The 12,665-nt window shown below is 45.5% G+C and overlaps 1 protein-coding gene across 1 annotated transcript in view; it reads left to right on the top strand.

Moving 5' to 3' along the window:
• Positions 1-12,665, top strand: part of LOC147705958 (protein-glutamine gamma-glutamyltransferase E-like) — a 196,560-nt gene that overhangs the window by 158,826 nt on the left and 25,069 nt on the right. Inside the window, exon 10 of the mRNA XM_086932422.1 lies at positions 5,273-5,596. Within this exon, the coding sequence (XP_086788548.1) occupies positions 5,273-5,596 (324 nt within the window). The remainder of the gene's footprint in view (positions 1-5,272; positions 5,597-12,665) is intronic.

Below are 12,665 nucleotides of genomic sequence, written 5' to 3'. Positions count from 1 at the left end.
TTGATGGGTTTCGGCTTGTTGTAGGTGAAGTGGACGCAGCTGTGGTCGGTCCATAGGAGATCCGTAGTGTGGCTGAAGGAGACATGATTGCTGGAAGTGAAGATGGGGTCGAGTGTGTGACCTGCGATGTGGGTGGGGGAGGTGACTAGTTGTTTAAGTCCGAGGTTGGCGAGGTTGTCCACGAGGGTGGCGGTGTTGCGGTCGTTGATCTTCTCAAGGTGAAAGTTGAGGTCTCCCAGAAGGATGTAGTCTTTGGAGGGGAGCGCGTGTGGAGTGATGAAGTCCGTGATGTCTTCACTGAATTTAGCGCGGGGTCCTGGGGGTCTGTAGAGGAGGGTGCCTCTGAGTGTGGTTTTGGGGTCGGTGTGGATCTGGAAGTGAAGGTGTTCGGAGTTGGCGAGGTTGGCGTCAGAGCTGGTTGAGATGCGGATTGATTTCTTGTGGACGATAGCGATTCCTCCTCCTGTGTGGTCGGTGCGGTCTTTGCGAGTGATCTTGTAGTCTTCAGGGATGGCAATGGTGGTGTCTGGAGCGGAGGAAGCATTCATCCATGTTTCCGTGAGGAAGGCGACGTCTGGAGAGAGGGTGTCTAGTAGGTTCCATAGGTCGATGGCGTGCCTGTGCACCGATCGGGTGTTGAGAAGGATGCATTGTAGGTGGTTGGGGTCGGGAATCTGTGGTGTAGTCGTGGCGGAGATGTTGTCGGTGCCGCTGAATTTGCAGGAGTAGCAGGAGAAAGGTCCATGGGTGTGTCCAGGAGCGGCTTGGACGCAGTTGGGGGCGCGACCGGGGTCAAGGGCTAGGAGGGTGGCGGCATTGTAGGTAATGCGGGAGGGCTGGGGAGCGCGAGGGGCAGGGGGTCTGGTGCTGGGCGCGGTCCAGGCGCGGACGGGCGTAGACGGGCTTACCTTTGGCGCACCTTCGGCGCGAACCGGGCGCGGTCGCTGCGCGTGAACGCTGCGCGCGGGAACTACTGTCATATATGGGTAGTGGAGGGGGAGGGGCGAGGGCTGCTCAGCTGGGAGGCGGGGCGGGCTCCAGGGATCACAAACAACAACAAAATGGAGGCGGAGGGGGGAGCACAGCGTCGCGCTAGTCAGAGCGCGCAAATATAGTGAAAAGCGGCACTATAATTATGTAAATAGTTAAGAGAACAACTCGGCAGGCAGGCACACAGCAGGCTAATGCAATTAGGCAGTAAGCAATGGCAAAAGCGGTACAACGCTACCGAGTGCGGTGAAAGCGACACGATTAATTAATTAATTAATTAATACAGCAGCTCGGCAGGCAGGCACACAGCAGGTAAATGCAGTTAGATAGAAATCACGGTAAAAGCAGCACAACGATACTGAGTGTCACGAGGGGACACAGGGGAGCGACCACTCAGCCTGAGGGACAGGAGGGGATGGATAAAATACATTGTGGTTGATGCAGAGACTTGGGGACACAAGGCAAGTTTTCCTCACCCACTATTCCACTCTTCCACTCAATCAAGAAAGACCTTTTACCAGGTCTATAAACAAAACAATATCAGAATACCAGCTTGAGCATGAGGCCTTCTATTACAGGAAAAAATTGATTCCTAGTTCAGATTTTAGGACACTTCCCATTTCTAAATCCACGTGGGTTTGATTCAGTCATAACAGTGCTGATAGTTTTTTAAGGAGAGCCTAGAGTGGTAGAGATGTGGTTTACCTTCTGTCTTAAAGAGAGATGGACAGTGTTTTGTTTTGTATGGCAACGTTTCATGTAAGGAATGACAACCATCCTGCTTTGAATCTCAATAAGACAATGTATGTTACTTCATTCTGCCCTTTTCACTTTCTTGTTCTTTTTATCTTGTTCCCTCTTCCGGCCATAGTTGCCTTTTTATTCCTAGCTTTATTCTCTCTAGTTTCTCTTTTCGGTTGATCAGATTTCCGTTTTCCCCTTTTTCATGTATTAATTCGCCTTCCTTCTTAATTCCTTTTTACCCCATCTAACTCCAGTTTCTTATACTTTCCTGCTTCCTTTACTTATTATGTCTTTTCTTTTCATAAATGAACATCCTTCAGTGGCTTATCGTTATCTCTTTCATCTGTGTACATAATAGTGAGCAATCAGTGCCAAGTGCCAAACTAGTATCTTTAGTAATTGGTAGACATGTGAGACAAGAATCTCAGTTCTGCAGTATGTCCCAATATGGGCTTGATAACTTAGTACACATAATGGTGTTTCAGGTAACCTTTATCGCGTATTACCAATTAAATTACTGTCCCATTAGCCCTGTACAGCACACACAAGAATGTTGCACACACCCAGAACAAAGACAGTTCTCAAAAGCCTAACTATGTTTATTTTAAAGCAACAGTAAAAAAGGCTTTATCTAGATGACTTCCCACAGATTATGGGGGGGGAAGCCTCTATTTCTGGAAACAATTATTTGCAAGTTAGATTTAGGCCTTTGATTAACCACTATCCATGTTATTAGTAACATCTTGCACTCAGTGGTTGAAGAACCCGAAGCAGAGCAGAAATAGCAGCCTGGTCTTCTTTAGCACAGTGTTCCTCACAAAGTGCAGGACCTCGACATTCATTCTTGATAGTTATATAGGATCACTAATCAAGACAGCTCAATTTCATATAGTGCCCACACCATCAGTGCTTACTCCGCCCTGCGCACATTACACTTACATACCAAGAAAACCATGAGACATATTTGTGGGAAAGCAGTGATGCAGGTTTATTTCGTACAACACAGCTACTGGTAGGTGGGTCATCTTACAGGCGATCCAATGCGGCAGCCTCTTGCTGGCCCGCATGCCCAAGGAGCCATCTTGCACGGCGAGGCAATGCTCAGACGGTGCAGTACATTATCACTTTATTTCGTTACACTCCCGGCCCCCCTGTCAGGGCGGGGAGATGAGGCACACCCCCTGTCGGTTCAGGCCGTTTTAGCAGCATTTTTCTGCCTCTAAAGCGGGGATAATTTTATCGCCTGTCTTGATAATATGCCCCCATCTGTAATGCCAAATTGTTGTCTTTTTTTGGTGCGCATCCAAAATCCACTCCATCTATTCTGTCTGAGAACAGTTAGAGATTCAAACGTGAAAAATATATACATTTATTCGATGTATCCTATCTATTATTACCATGAGAGATTTCACGAAATGTGTATATCTGGGAACACCAGCTGTAGTTGATGTAAAAGCTTGGTGGCGAGTTCCAGACATGGAATATGGGAAGGCTCCAGTCACTTAAATGAATGGAATAATATGCTTAAAAAAAACGAGCAGATTTGTGAAGAGAGACGTAGTCCATGAAGTCTTTGTATAAATAAATTGGTGAAGTCAGAAATATCCCAACAAGCCTTGTAATGAATAAACTGGAGAAGAATGAAGAAATCCAAGACGCCTTGAAATGAATAAATTAGTTGCAATCGTTTTAGAGACAATTGACTGAATATAATTAGCTCATGGTTTTTTTAGTCATTAAAAGACAAACAGATCCTTTTAACGGCCCAAAAAATTATAAAAATGAAAGTCTTGATCTGAATCTTTCCAAGTGGCAAGATCACTGGGGCATATTAGCAAGAACCTCGATAAAATTGTTGCCGTTTTAGCGGCAGGAAACTGCCGCTAAAAAAGCCGTAATGGGCTTGCTAATATGCGTTATAGAATTCCAATAGAAGCCCAGGTTAGATGTGCAGGACATCTAACCTGGGCTTCTATTGGAATTCTATAACGCATATTAGCAAACCCATTATCGCCGTTTTAGCTGCAGTTTCCTGCCGCTAAAACTGCGATAATTTTTATGAGTTTCTTGCTAATATGCCCTATTGTTTTGATAGGATTGCCATTATAATTTTTAACTTGTATGTATTCTGAAAGGAAATACATTAGCAGTCATAGAAGTTGCAGATATTTATAGAAAACATGAACAATAAAAACCATACTAATAACGTTTTTGCAGATTTTTTTTCAGAGACATTGAGCTTAATCAAAAAAGTAGCTATGGTTGAATAAAAAGTAAATGTTGGTCATACATTTCACATAACCAACACATGCTGTAACAAAACAAACAATCCCCACCAAAAAGGGCTAATATAGAGTCAAAATATTTTGTTGGTGCCTAGGTTTATAAAATATGCACATACATATTATGGCACAAGTCTTTAAAATATAAACATGCACATTGTGGGACACATTTTCATCCGATACTATGAGGTAAGGTCCTCATTGGGAATTTTTTAGAAAGAAAAATCGGGGATACATTTTTACGCAAAGAAGAATCCACAGTGGGAAGTTATTTTCCAATTATTAATGTACATTGTCTTTTTTACTGAGTAATTGTAATGCTGGATTCTTAGTTTGACGGATCAGAATGGGAAATAACACGTAGCTTTACTGCACCCGAAATCCACACATTTTCCCGATCACCATTTAATTTTCTCCAGGCGAATTCCTCCACGTTACTTCTTGAGTAATTTGTGCAGGGAAAAACCGTCACACTGCCTCGATTTTATACAATTTTGAATACTGATCTGGTTGCATGAGAATGAGACTGCTACTGCCTATAAGTGTTAAGGGGTGTGTGAAGTGCCCCAATGATTCACAACATGGATGTCATGGACTTGCAATCAGTGTATTGGTCACAAATATTTCACTTAATAAACAGTATTTCAACATAAACGATTACTTGTCAGTAGTGGTCATTCCTCTGTCTCATCCTTCCTCTTTCCAGTCCTTTGCAATATCACCTCCCTTGCAGACATCCTTCTAGTCTATCTGTAATGATAGATACATGGTTTTTGATGTAAGCATATCACCTCCCTTCCATCCTCTAGTTCCTCTCCTTTCTTGTATGCTTACATGTATAAGAATACACCAAAACAGCCCAAATCTGTGGTCCTACAAAGAAATGTCAAACAGAGTTTGATGAACTGCATCTAATTAATCATGAAAAGGAATCTCTGCCTTGATGGAATATCCATCTTCATAACACTGAGGAAAAAAACTGATTCTAAATATTCACAGCTAAGGTTTTTCCCCTTTCTTTATTCTGTGGTGTTCAGCAAAAATCCTGCCTATATTATGATGCTGCCATTCCTTTGGTGGATTGGCCTTGGTCACGGCGTGGTAGCACGCCACCCACTCCCTCTAGAGCCAGAAAGTTAGGGCAATGCTGCTCTATAGTGTATACACAGTCATATTTTATTGCCTTGTACTGCATTATATTTCTATTAACATGGTTTTATGGAGATTTGCCAATTTCACAATATGTTCTTCAACAGGCACGAAGGAAGAAAGAGACGTGTTCAATAAAGCTACCAAGAAGCTGTTTGATGGAGGACCAATGGCAGCTAACCGCAGAACCATCATCATGATCAGAGCTTCTGAAATACCCTCAAGGGATCCTCAGCTCTCTGGGGAGTTCACACTGACTGGCCATCCCATGCAAGGCCAAGATGTTGAAGTGACATTGAATCTCTCAAATCATACTTCAATAGCCATGCTAGTAAAAGTGCACGTTAGTTCTTCCTCTGTCTTGCATCACGGCCTGAAGGCACATGTTATCTGGAAAGAATCAAAAGAAGTTCCTCTTGACCCCAAAGAAGGTAAATATCAACTGAGTAAATTCAAACAAACAACATATTTCTCCTCACCAACCAAGATTTGCAAACATAAATGACACAGGTACAAGAGAGGCTCCTGAGATGTTAGAGCAACAAACCTTGCCAGAGAACACTACAGGACATGGGAACTATAATGCACATTAGGCAAAGAGGAGAGTCACAGTTAACAGAGAATAACTGCAGTAGTGCAATGTACGACAATGAAAAAGAAGCACTAGATAACAATGTCAGCAAATAGATCTTCAATGAATGCGGTAGGTACTTACATCCAGTAGAAAGTGTGTTTGACCAAAATATTGGAAAACAGAAATATAGGGAAACAATGTTGTGAGTCCAACATTTCATGGTATAGAACATCCTTATCAAGCATATTGTTTCTCTTGATAAATAGTTTGCAACAGCATTTTCAGTAACATAGTTCTAAAAAACATAGGGGTTTCTTACAATGCCGATTGATCTCTCGTCCCACCAGCACCGTAGCGGAAGAGGGACTGCCCGACAAGGAGTCGGTGGTCCCTCAGCTCCTATTACAATGCAAAAGTGTATATTTTCTATTGTGGCTTGTGCTGCGGTGCCTGTCACATGGTGCAGGGATGTTTAGGGGGGCACCAGGGCCCATAGCGGAGGGGCAGGGGAAAAGCGTTCCCCGCGAGGGACCCCCAAAGTCACTTCCACCTGCCTTTTAAAGGCAGGCGAACCGCCATGAAAGGGCAGGTGGAAAGGGACATTGTAATCCCTATTAGCGTATCAAGAGAGAGAGAGAGGACTAGAAAGCTAGTCCGAATCCGCTTGGAATTATATGTTGTATCAACAGGGACTAGCCTGGTGTGACCCTTGAAGGACTCTGAACTGTATTTTCAGCAGGCACCTAGTCAGTGTGTTCATGAAGCCCTCACCCACCAACCTAGTTGGTGGCATGCTTCATCATCGGGCCCACCCAGTGACATCTAATATGTCCCGGGTGTGCTTCGACGCCTGCTTACAGTGGAGCAGGTATATTACTGAGTGTGCAGTGAAGTGAGTGGTAAAGTGAGAATTAAAACGGCTACTTGGTGGTCCCAGTACCCGAGGGTAAATTAATGTTTAATACTGGGCCTCCAAGGGCGGCTAAAAACAAGGCAGGGGGATGTGTGGCGGTTAAGTTAAGACCACCTACATCCTGTGTAGGTCGACATGTTTCAGCCAGTGCCTTTATTAATGCTGGCTTTCCTCAGGACCATAGAGTGGTGAAAGTTAAAAATTGTTTTAAGTGAGTGTTGCGCAGACTATGTGTTGCACTCACTAAGGTGCTCTAAGTGTGCGAGGGGGATTCCCCCACCACGCATACCTGAACACATTACATAAAGTGACATACAGGGTAGAGAGTCAGTTAGCAATTGTTTAGTGGTCACAGAAAATAATTGCCGGAAGTAAGTGCTCCGTGGGGGGGGGACTATAGCACGGCAAAAGTGTAGCAGCAATGGTGTTGCTGCTAGTGGTTTATGCAGGATATCTGGAGTGGTGAGGCTAAGAAACGAGCATCACACACACTCTATGCAGTGATAAGGGCGTAAGGGTAAGTATCTCATGCTAGGGTTTTCGCTTTGTTGCCTTCCTGGAGAGATGCAGTGCGAGGATTGACCCTGGAGAGGGAGGATTGGGGGTTTAAACAACCTGTGGGAGAGAAGAAGCGCTTACCCGGTAGTAGTGTCGGGTGAATCTCATACTCACAGGATTTCCAGTCAGTGCCTGCCGTGTACCTGAACTGCTGCCATCGACATCTGGAACCCGGCTGAGTTGGCGGTGATCTGAAATATTGTCCAATAAGTGCCGGCACCAGGAGAGGGGGAAATGGTAGACAGACTCCTTTGCCGGTAGCGAGTCTAGTGTGCGCATGCGTAAACTGGGTGCGCTATGGTTTTGCTAGCGCATGCTTAGTGGCGAGATGTTAATGCACATTGGGTTTGGTTGAGCAGTGCTGCGCCGGAGTGTTATAATCGATATTAGATGGGCATATGGGTAAATGTCCTAAGTGTTGGGGCAAAGCCTGGTGCGGCAAGGCACACCCGCAAGGTGTAACACATGGGGAGCCCGGAGTGTACATGGTGCCTGGCAAAGCACGTACTAGTGTGGGAGCAAGGAGTGCTTGCATTAAGTCATTATGTGTGGCATGACACGTGGGGAATAGGGGGTAGGGAGCAAGGGCACGCAGTGGTGCACATGCAAAAGACATGGCATCATGTCAATACGTAATGCAGAACACGCTGGGAGCGTGTGGGGCAGAGGTAAATGAGAGTAGGTGGCCCACTGTGCACCTGGTCCAGACCATGGGTAGCAGAGCAAGAGTCATGGATGAGTCAAGATAGATAGCAAGAATCATGGATTGAGGGAGTTCCACGGTATAGAGTCATTTACTCCGTGTTTGTGGAGCGAGAGACGGTAAATCCACCGTTGCTCCTTGTTAAGGAGGAATTTTTCATTGTAGGTGCCGCTGGTATTGAATTGTTCTACCACAGTCCAGGATAGGTTATTGGGGGTGTGGTTGAGATTGAGGAAATGGTCCGTCAATTTGCTGATGTTCTTTTTACATCTGATGGTACTCCTGTGTTCCACCACACGGGTGCATACTTTCCTAGTAGTCATGCCAATGTATCTATGGTCACATGGGCATGTGAGGAGATAGATGACATTGCTGGTGTTGCAATTGGTGTGGGTTCGTTGGTTCCATACTTTGCCCGGTTCAAGGTCCAGAGTTTTGGTGTGTCGGGTAAGATGGCATACGCTACAGTTGTTGCAGGGGTAGTGTCCCATGATCTTGGGCACTCCCCAGGTGTTGGTGATAGTGTTGGTGTCCACTCTGGTCTGGGGTTTGGGGCGGGTGGATACAAGTTGGTCTTTCAGATTGCTGGATCTCTTGTAGGCGAACCGTGGTGTGTCCCATGTTCTGGAACCTGAGTTGACGATCTTCCAGTGTTTCCTGATGATCTTGGTCACTTCGTTGGAGGCTGTGTTGTAGGTGGTGACGCAGGTCATGGGCTGTTCTTGGGGCTCCTTGACAATGGTATCTAGGAGGGCGTCCCTGTTCTGGTTTCGTGCTCTTTTGCTGCTTTTTGCTATGATGGCCTTGGGGTATCCACGGTCAGCCAGTTTCAGTCCAGTGTGGATGATTGTTTCTTGTAATCCATCAGTTGGCTGCAGTTTCTCCGGATACGTAAGAATTGTTCGTAAGGGAGATTTACCTAAGCGGCCTGGGGTGGAAGCTCTCGTAGTGTATGAGTGAGTTTCTCGCTGTGGGCTTGTAATACATGGTAGTGGTGAGACTGCCCTGTTTGATCGTGATATTGAGATCCAGGAAGGCCAGCTGGGAGGCACTGGCGGTACTGGTGAACCTTAAATAGGGGTCTCTGTCGTTAAGCCAGGTGAGGAAATTGTCCAAGGTCTGGTGTGAGCCTTGCCAGATAAGGAGGATATCGTCGATGTATCTACGCCATGTCTTGATGATATTGGCATAGGGCAGTGGTTTCCAAACTTTTTCGACCTGTGGCTCCCTTGACCTAATTGGAAGTTAGCCGTGGCTCCCCATCATGACACTTTTTTTTTACCGGTGGGGGGATGTAAGCCCGACTTGGGAGTACTTCCAGTACTATAACTGGTTAAGTGAGAAATAATACAAAGCTCTTGCTTACAATGAGTTGTGAGATTATACTCGTAATAGTGTAAAAAAAGACAAACTACAAGCCCCAGAATGCACTAAAAAGAGCCAAAAAGCAGCTGTAGGCGTGCCTGTTCTGTGCATTAAAGGAAGCTTGCAGTGTTGCAAACCCAGCTGTATCTGTTTATGGTCCGTTAATAATGCTTTGAGAAACTTTCATTTATGAAAAAGCTAAAACATCTTCTATCCTCTCAGCCTTTTCGTTTCTCAACCTCTTGTTGCTGCCTTTCCTCTTCAGACATTCTTTTTCCCCCCTTTCTCTGCCTTGTCCTGCTTTCCTTCTCTTTCCCTTTGATTCTTTCACACTTTGTTCTACCCTTGTGTATTCCTTCTTCCACCTGCTGCTTGCCCTTATTTTCTCAGGCTGAAAGTCTTGGTGTCACTTTTAGTTTCCTATATTTCTCTCATCCCAGAAATAAAACACATGTGTGCGGCCCAGTCTGGGGAGATTTAACAGCCTCTCCCATGCCAAGGTTGTTTCAGTCTGAGCTGCGGTGTTTTGTCTGAGGTAGTAAGCGTTTTATCCATGTGATTGCAATACAATTCAAGAGACTTTATTAAAGGTTTTATTCTACTTACTCGTTTAATTTGAGAGGCCTTACTCTTCTTGTCACTAACATGGAGAAACATTCGGTGGGAAGAATGAGAAACTTTCACGGAGGCTGAGAAGGAAAGGTTATTACAGTGACTGGGTTATGACATGGTTCCTGCCAGGCCTTGCTGAGGGGCAGACTGGGGCTGGGAAACTCATTCTCTCTGCAATGCGGCCTACTTCCACAGCGAGTTTGCCCACTGAAATTTCTGACTTGTAAAATTCGGTCCAGTTTTTCCTCGCACGAACAAAGTGCAGAAAAAGCAGCCAGCATGGAAATACACGGGCTGCTTGGGGGTCACGAGTTTGACATGTTCCCCTTCTTGACATTAATGATTAAAGTAACAAGTAACTTAAAGCAAGGAATATTTTGAAACCAACATATTTGTCTCTTGAGAAGAGGGTCCCCAGAGGCACGATTGAACACCTGTCAGCAGTAACGACCAACCTTCATTTCTGCAAATATAGGCAGAGGCAACGTGAAAGCAGGCAACCGCGGCTGTGCGCTCTTGAGTCAAACCATTCATCATGATCATACGGGTGGCATTTGTAACACCCCTGAGTGTAATTTAAATAAGCTTTGGTTGCTGCCTTCAGGCCGATGGTAACCTAGGGTGTCAAAAGAGGCATCATTTTTTATTAATTGCTTACATTCTCACCTGATTACATTCTTCCTCGGCAGAAGCGCTTTCCCACGTCGTGCGCCGGCGGTGCCCCGGGCTCCTCCTAACGGCGCACCAGGGCGCCGTGGCGCACAGTTTGGGAATCACTGGCATAGGGGTTGGTGCATGCTAGTACATGTGATTGTTCAAAATGATGGACATACAGTCCTGCAATACAGGGGGCGAAAACGCTGCCCATGGAAGTAACGTTGGTTTGGAGGTAATAGGTGCCTTCGTATTCAAAGTAATTGTCTTTAAGGGCCAGGGTGGCGCAATCCATGATAAATTTGCGGGGTGTGTGGTGCGGCCAAGGAATTTGTGTGAGGATCTCGCTGAGTGTGGCATCCTGGGGGAGACTAGTATACAGGCTCTCAATGTCTAATCCCACCAGTAGTTGCGTGTTCACATCAAAAGGTTCATTGTTAATCATGTTTAGAAGGTGTTTAGTATCCTTGATGTATGTCGGTGTCTGTTGTACTAGGGGGTTTAGAAAGTGGTCACAGTATCGTGATAGTGGTTCTAAGAGCGAGTTAATGCCCGACACTATGGGTCTCCCTGGTGGTGGTAGAGTGCCTTTGTGTACCTTGTGTACGGTGTAAAAGTAGGGCACTTTTACTTTCTTGGGGCATAAGTATTCCACCTCCTGTTTGGAAATGTATTCCTTGTCACTGGCTCTTTTGACCAAGTTCAGTATAGTTATTCGTAGTGTTGGTGTCGGGTCTTGGCTGAGTTTTTTGTAGTTGCGAGTGTTGCTCAGTAATCTACGACATTCTTTGTCGTAATCCATCTTGTTCAAGAGAACAATGCCGCCCCCTTTGTCAGCTGGTTTGATGACTAGGGTAGGATTATTCCGGAGATGTTGGATGATGTCTCTGTCTTCCTTTGACAGGTTGTTGAAGTACCCTCTGGGGTTCAATTTCTCAATGTCTGTGTACACCGCTTGTTTAAAGGTGGTGATTTCAGGGGGTATTGTGGCAGGAGGTGGGGTGAAGGTTGATTTTGGTCTCAGGCCGGTGATGTTAGGGTTATCATTGGTGTTGTTATCATCCAGGAGTGGTTTTCTCAAAAAACGATTTGAGTTTGAGTTTACGGAAAAACTCTGCTAGTTCTGCGTGTAGTTTGAACTTGTCTACTCTTGACGTCGGTACAAATGATAGTCCTTTTTCTAGGACACTCCATTCTTTGTTGCTTAGTTGGGTGTCAGATAAATTGAATAGCAATGAGGTCATAGTTTGCTGGTGCTCGGAAGGTCCCTGGCTTTCTGGAGCGTGTTGGCGCTCACTGGGTTCTCCTCGGCCCAGTGTACTTGCTATTGTGGGTTTTGCCTTCTTCTGCCTCTTGATCTGCGGCCCTGTCCTAAAAAAGGATATTGTGGTCTGGGGTTGACGCAAAGAGCAGCATGGGTCCTGGAGGGTACATGGGTGGGTATCCATAGTAGGGGGTTTGTATCTGTCCAAGTTGTGATGGTGCCCCGTAGAATTGCCCGTGGTGGGCTCCCTGCCACGTCTGTGGCCATTGTCGTCCGCGACATCCTCTGTCGCTTTGTCTGTGTGATCCGGAGCTTGAGTCACTAGAGGCTGAGCTGTTGTCGCCTAAGGAGTCGTTGTCCGTGTCCGCCTTGGAGGGTGGGACGTAGTTGTCGTCAGAGTAGGGGTATGTCTTGGAATAGCTAAATCTTTTCAAGTCTTTGTTGAATTTGTTGATTTTGGCCTGGGTGAGGTAGTCTTTGTACTCATTCATCTCCTTGTTCTGATCATCAAGTTTTTTCTTAAACGATGTTATGATTGTCTTGAAGTGGCTTTCGGTGGCTTGAATGTCTATTATGATGGCATCCGATAATCTTTGGCATCCCCCTCGCACACTTAGAGCACCTTAGTGAGTGCTACACATAGTCTGCGCAACACTCACTTAAAATAATTTTTAACTTTCACCACTCTATGGTCCTGAGGAAAGCCAGCATTAATAAAGACACTGACTGAAACATGTCAACCTACACTGAATGTAGGTGGTCTTAACTTAACCACCACACTTCCCCCTGCCTTGTTTTTAACCGCCCTTGGAGGCTCAGTTATTAATTTACCCTCGGGTACTGGGACCACCAAGTAG

This window comes from Lissotriton vulgaris, chromosome 7 (genome assembly GCF_964263255.1).
Source record: "Lissotriton vulgaris chromosome 7, aLisVul1.2, whole genome shotgun sequence".
Lineage (NCBI taxonomy): Eukaryota > Metazoa > Chordata > Amphibia > Caudata > Salamandridae > Lissotriton > Lissotriton vulgaris.
This window is presented reverse-complemented; position numbering and strand designations above follow the sequence as displayed.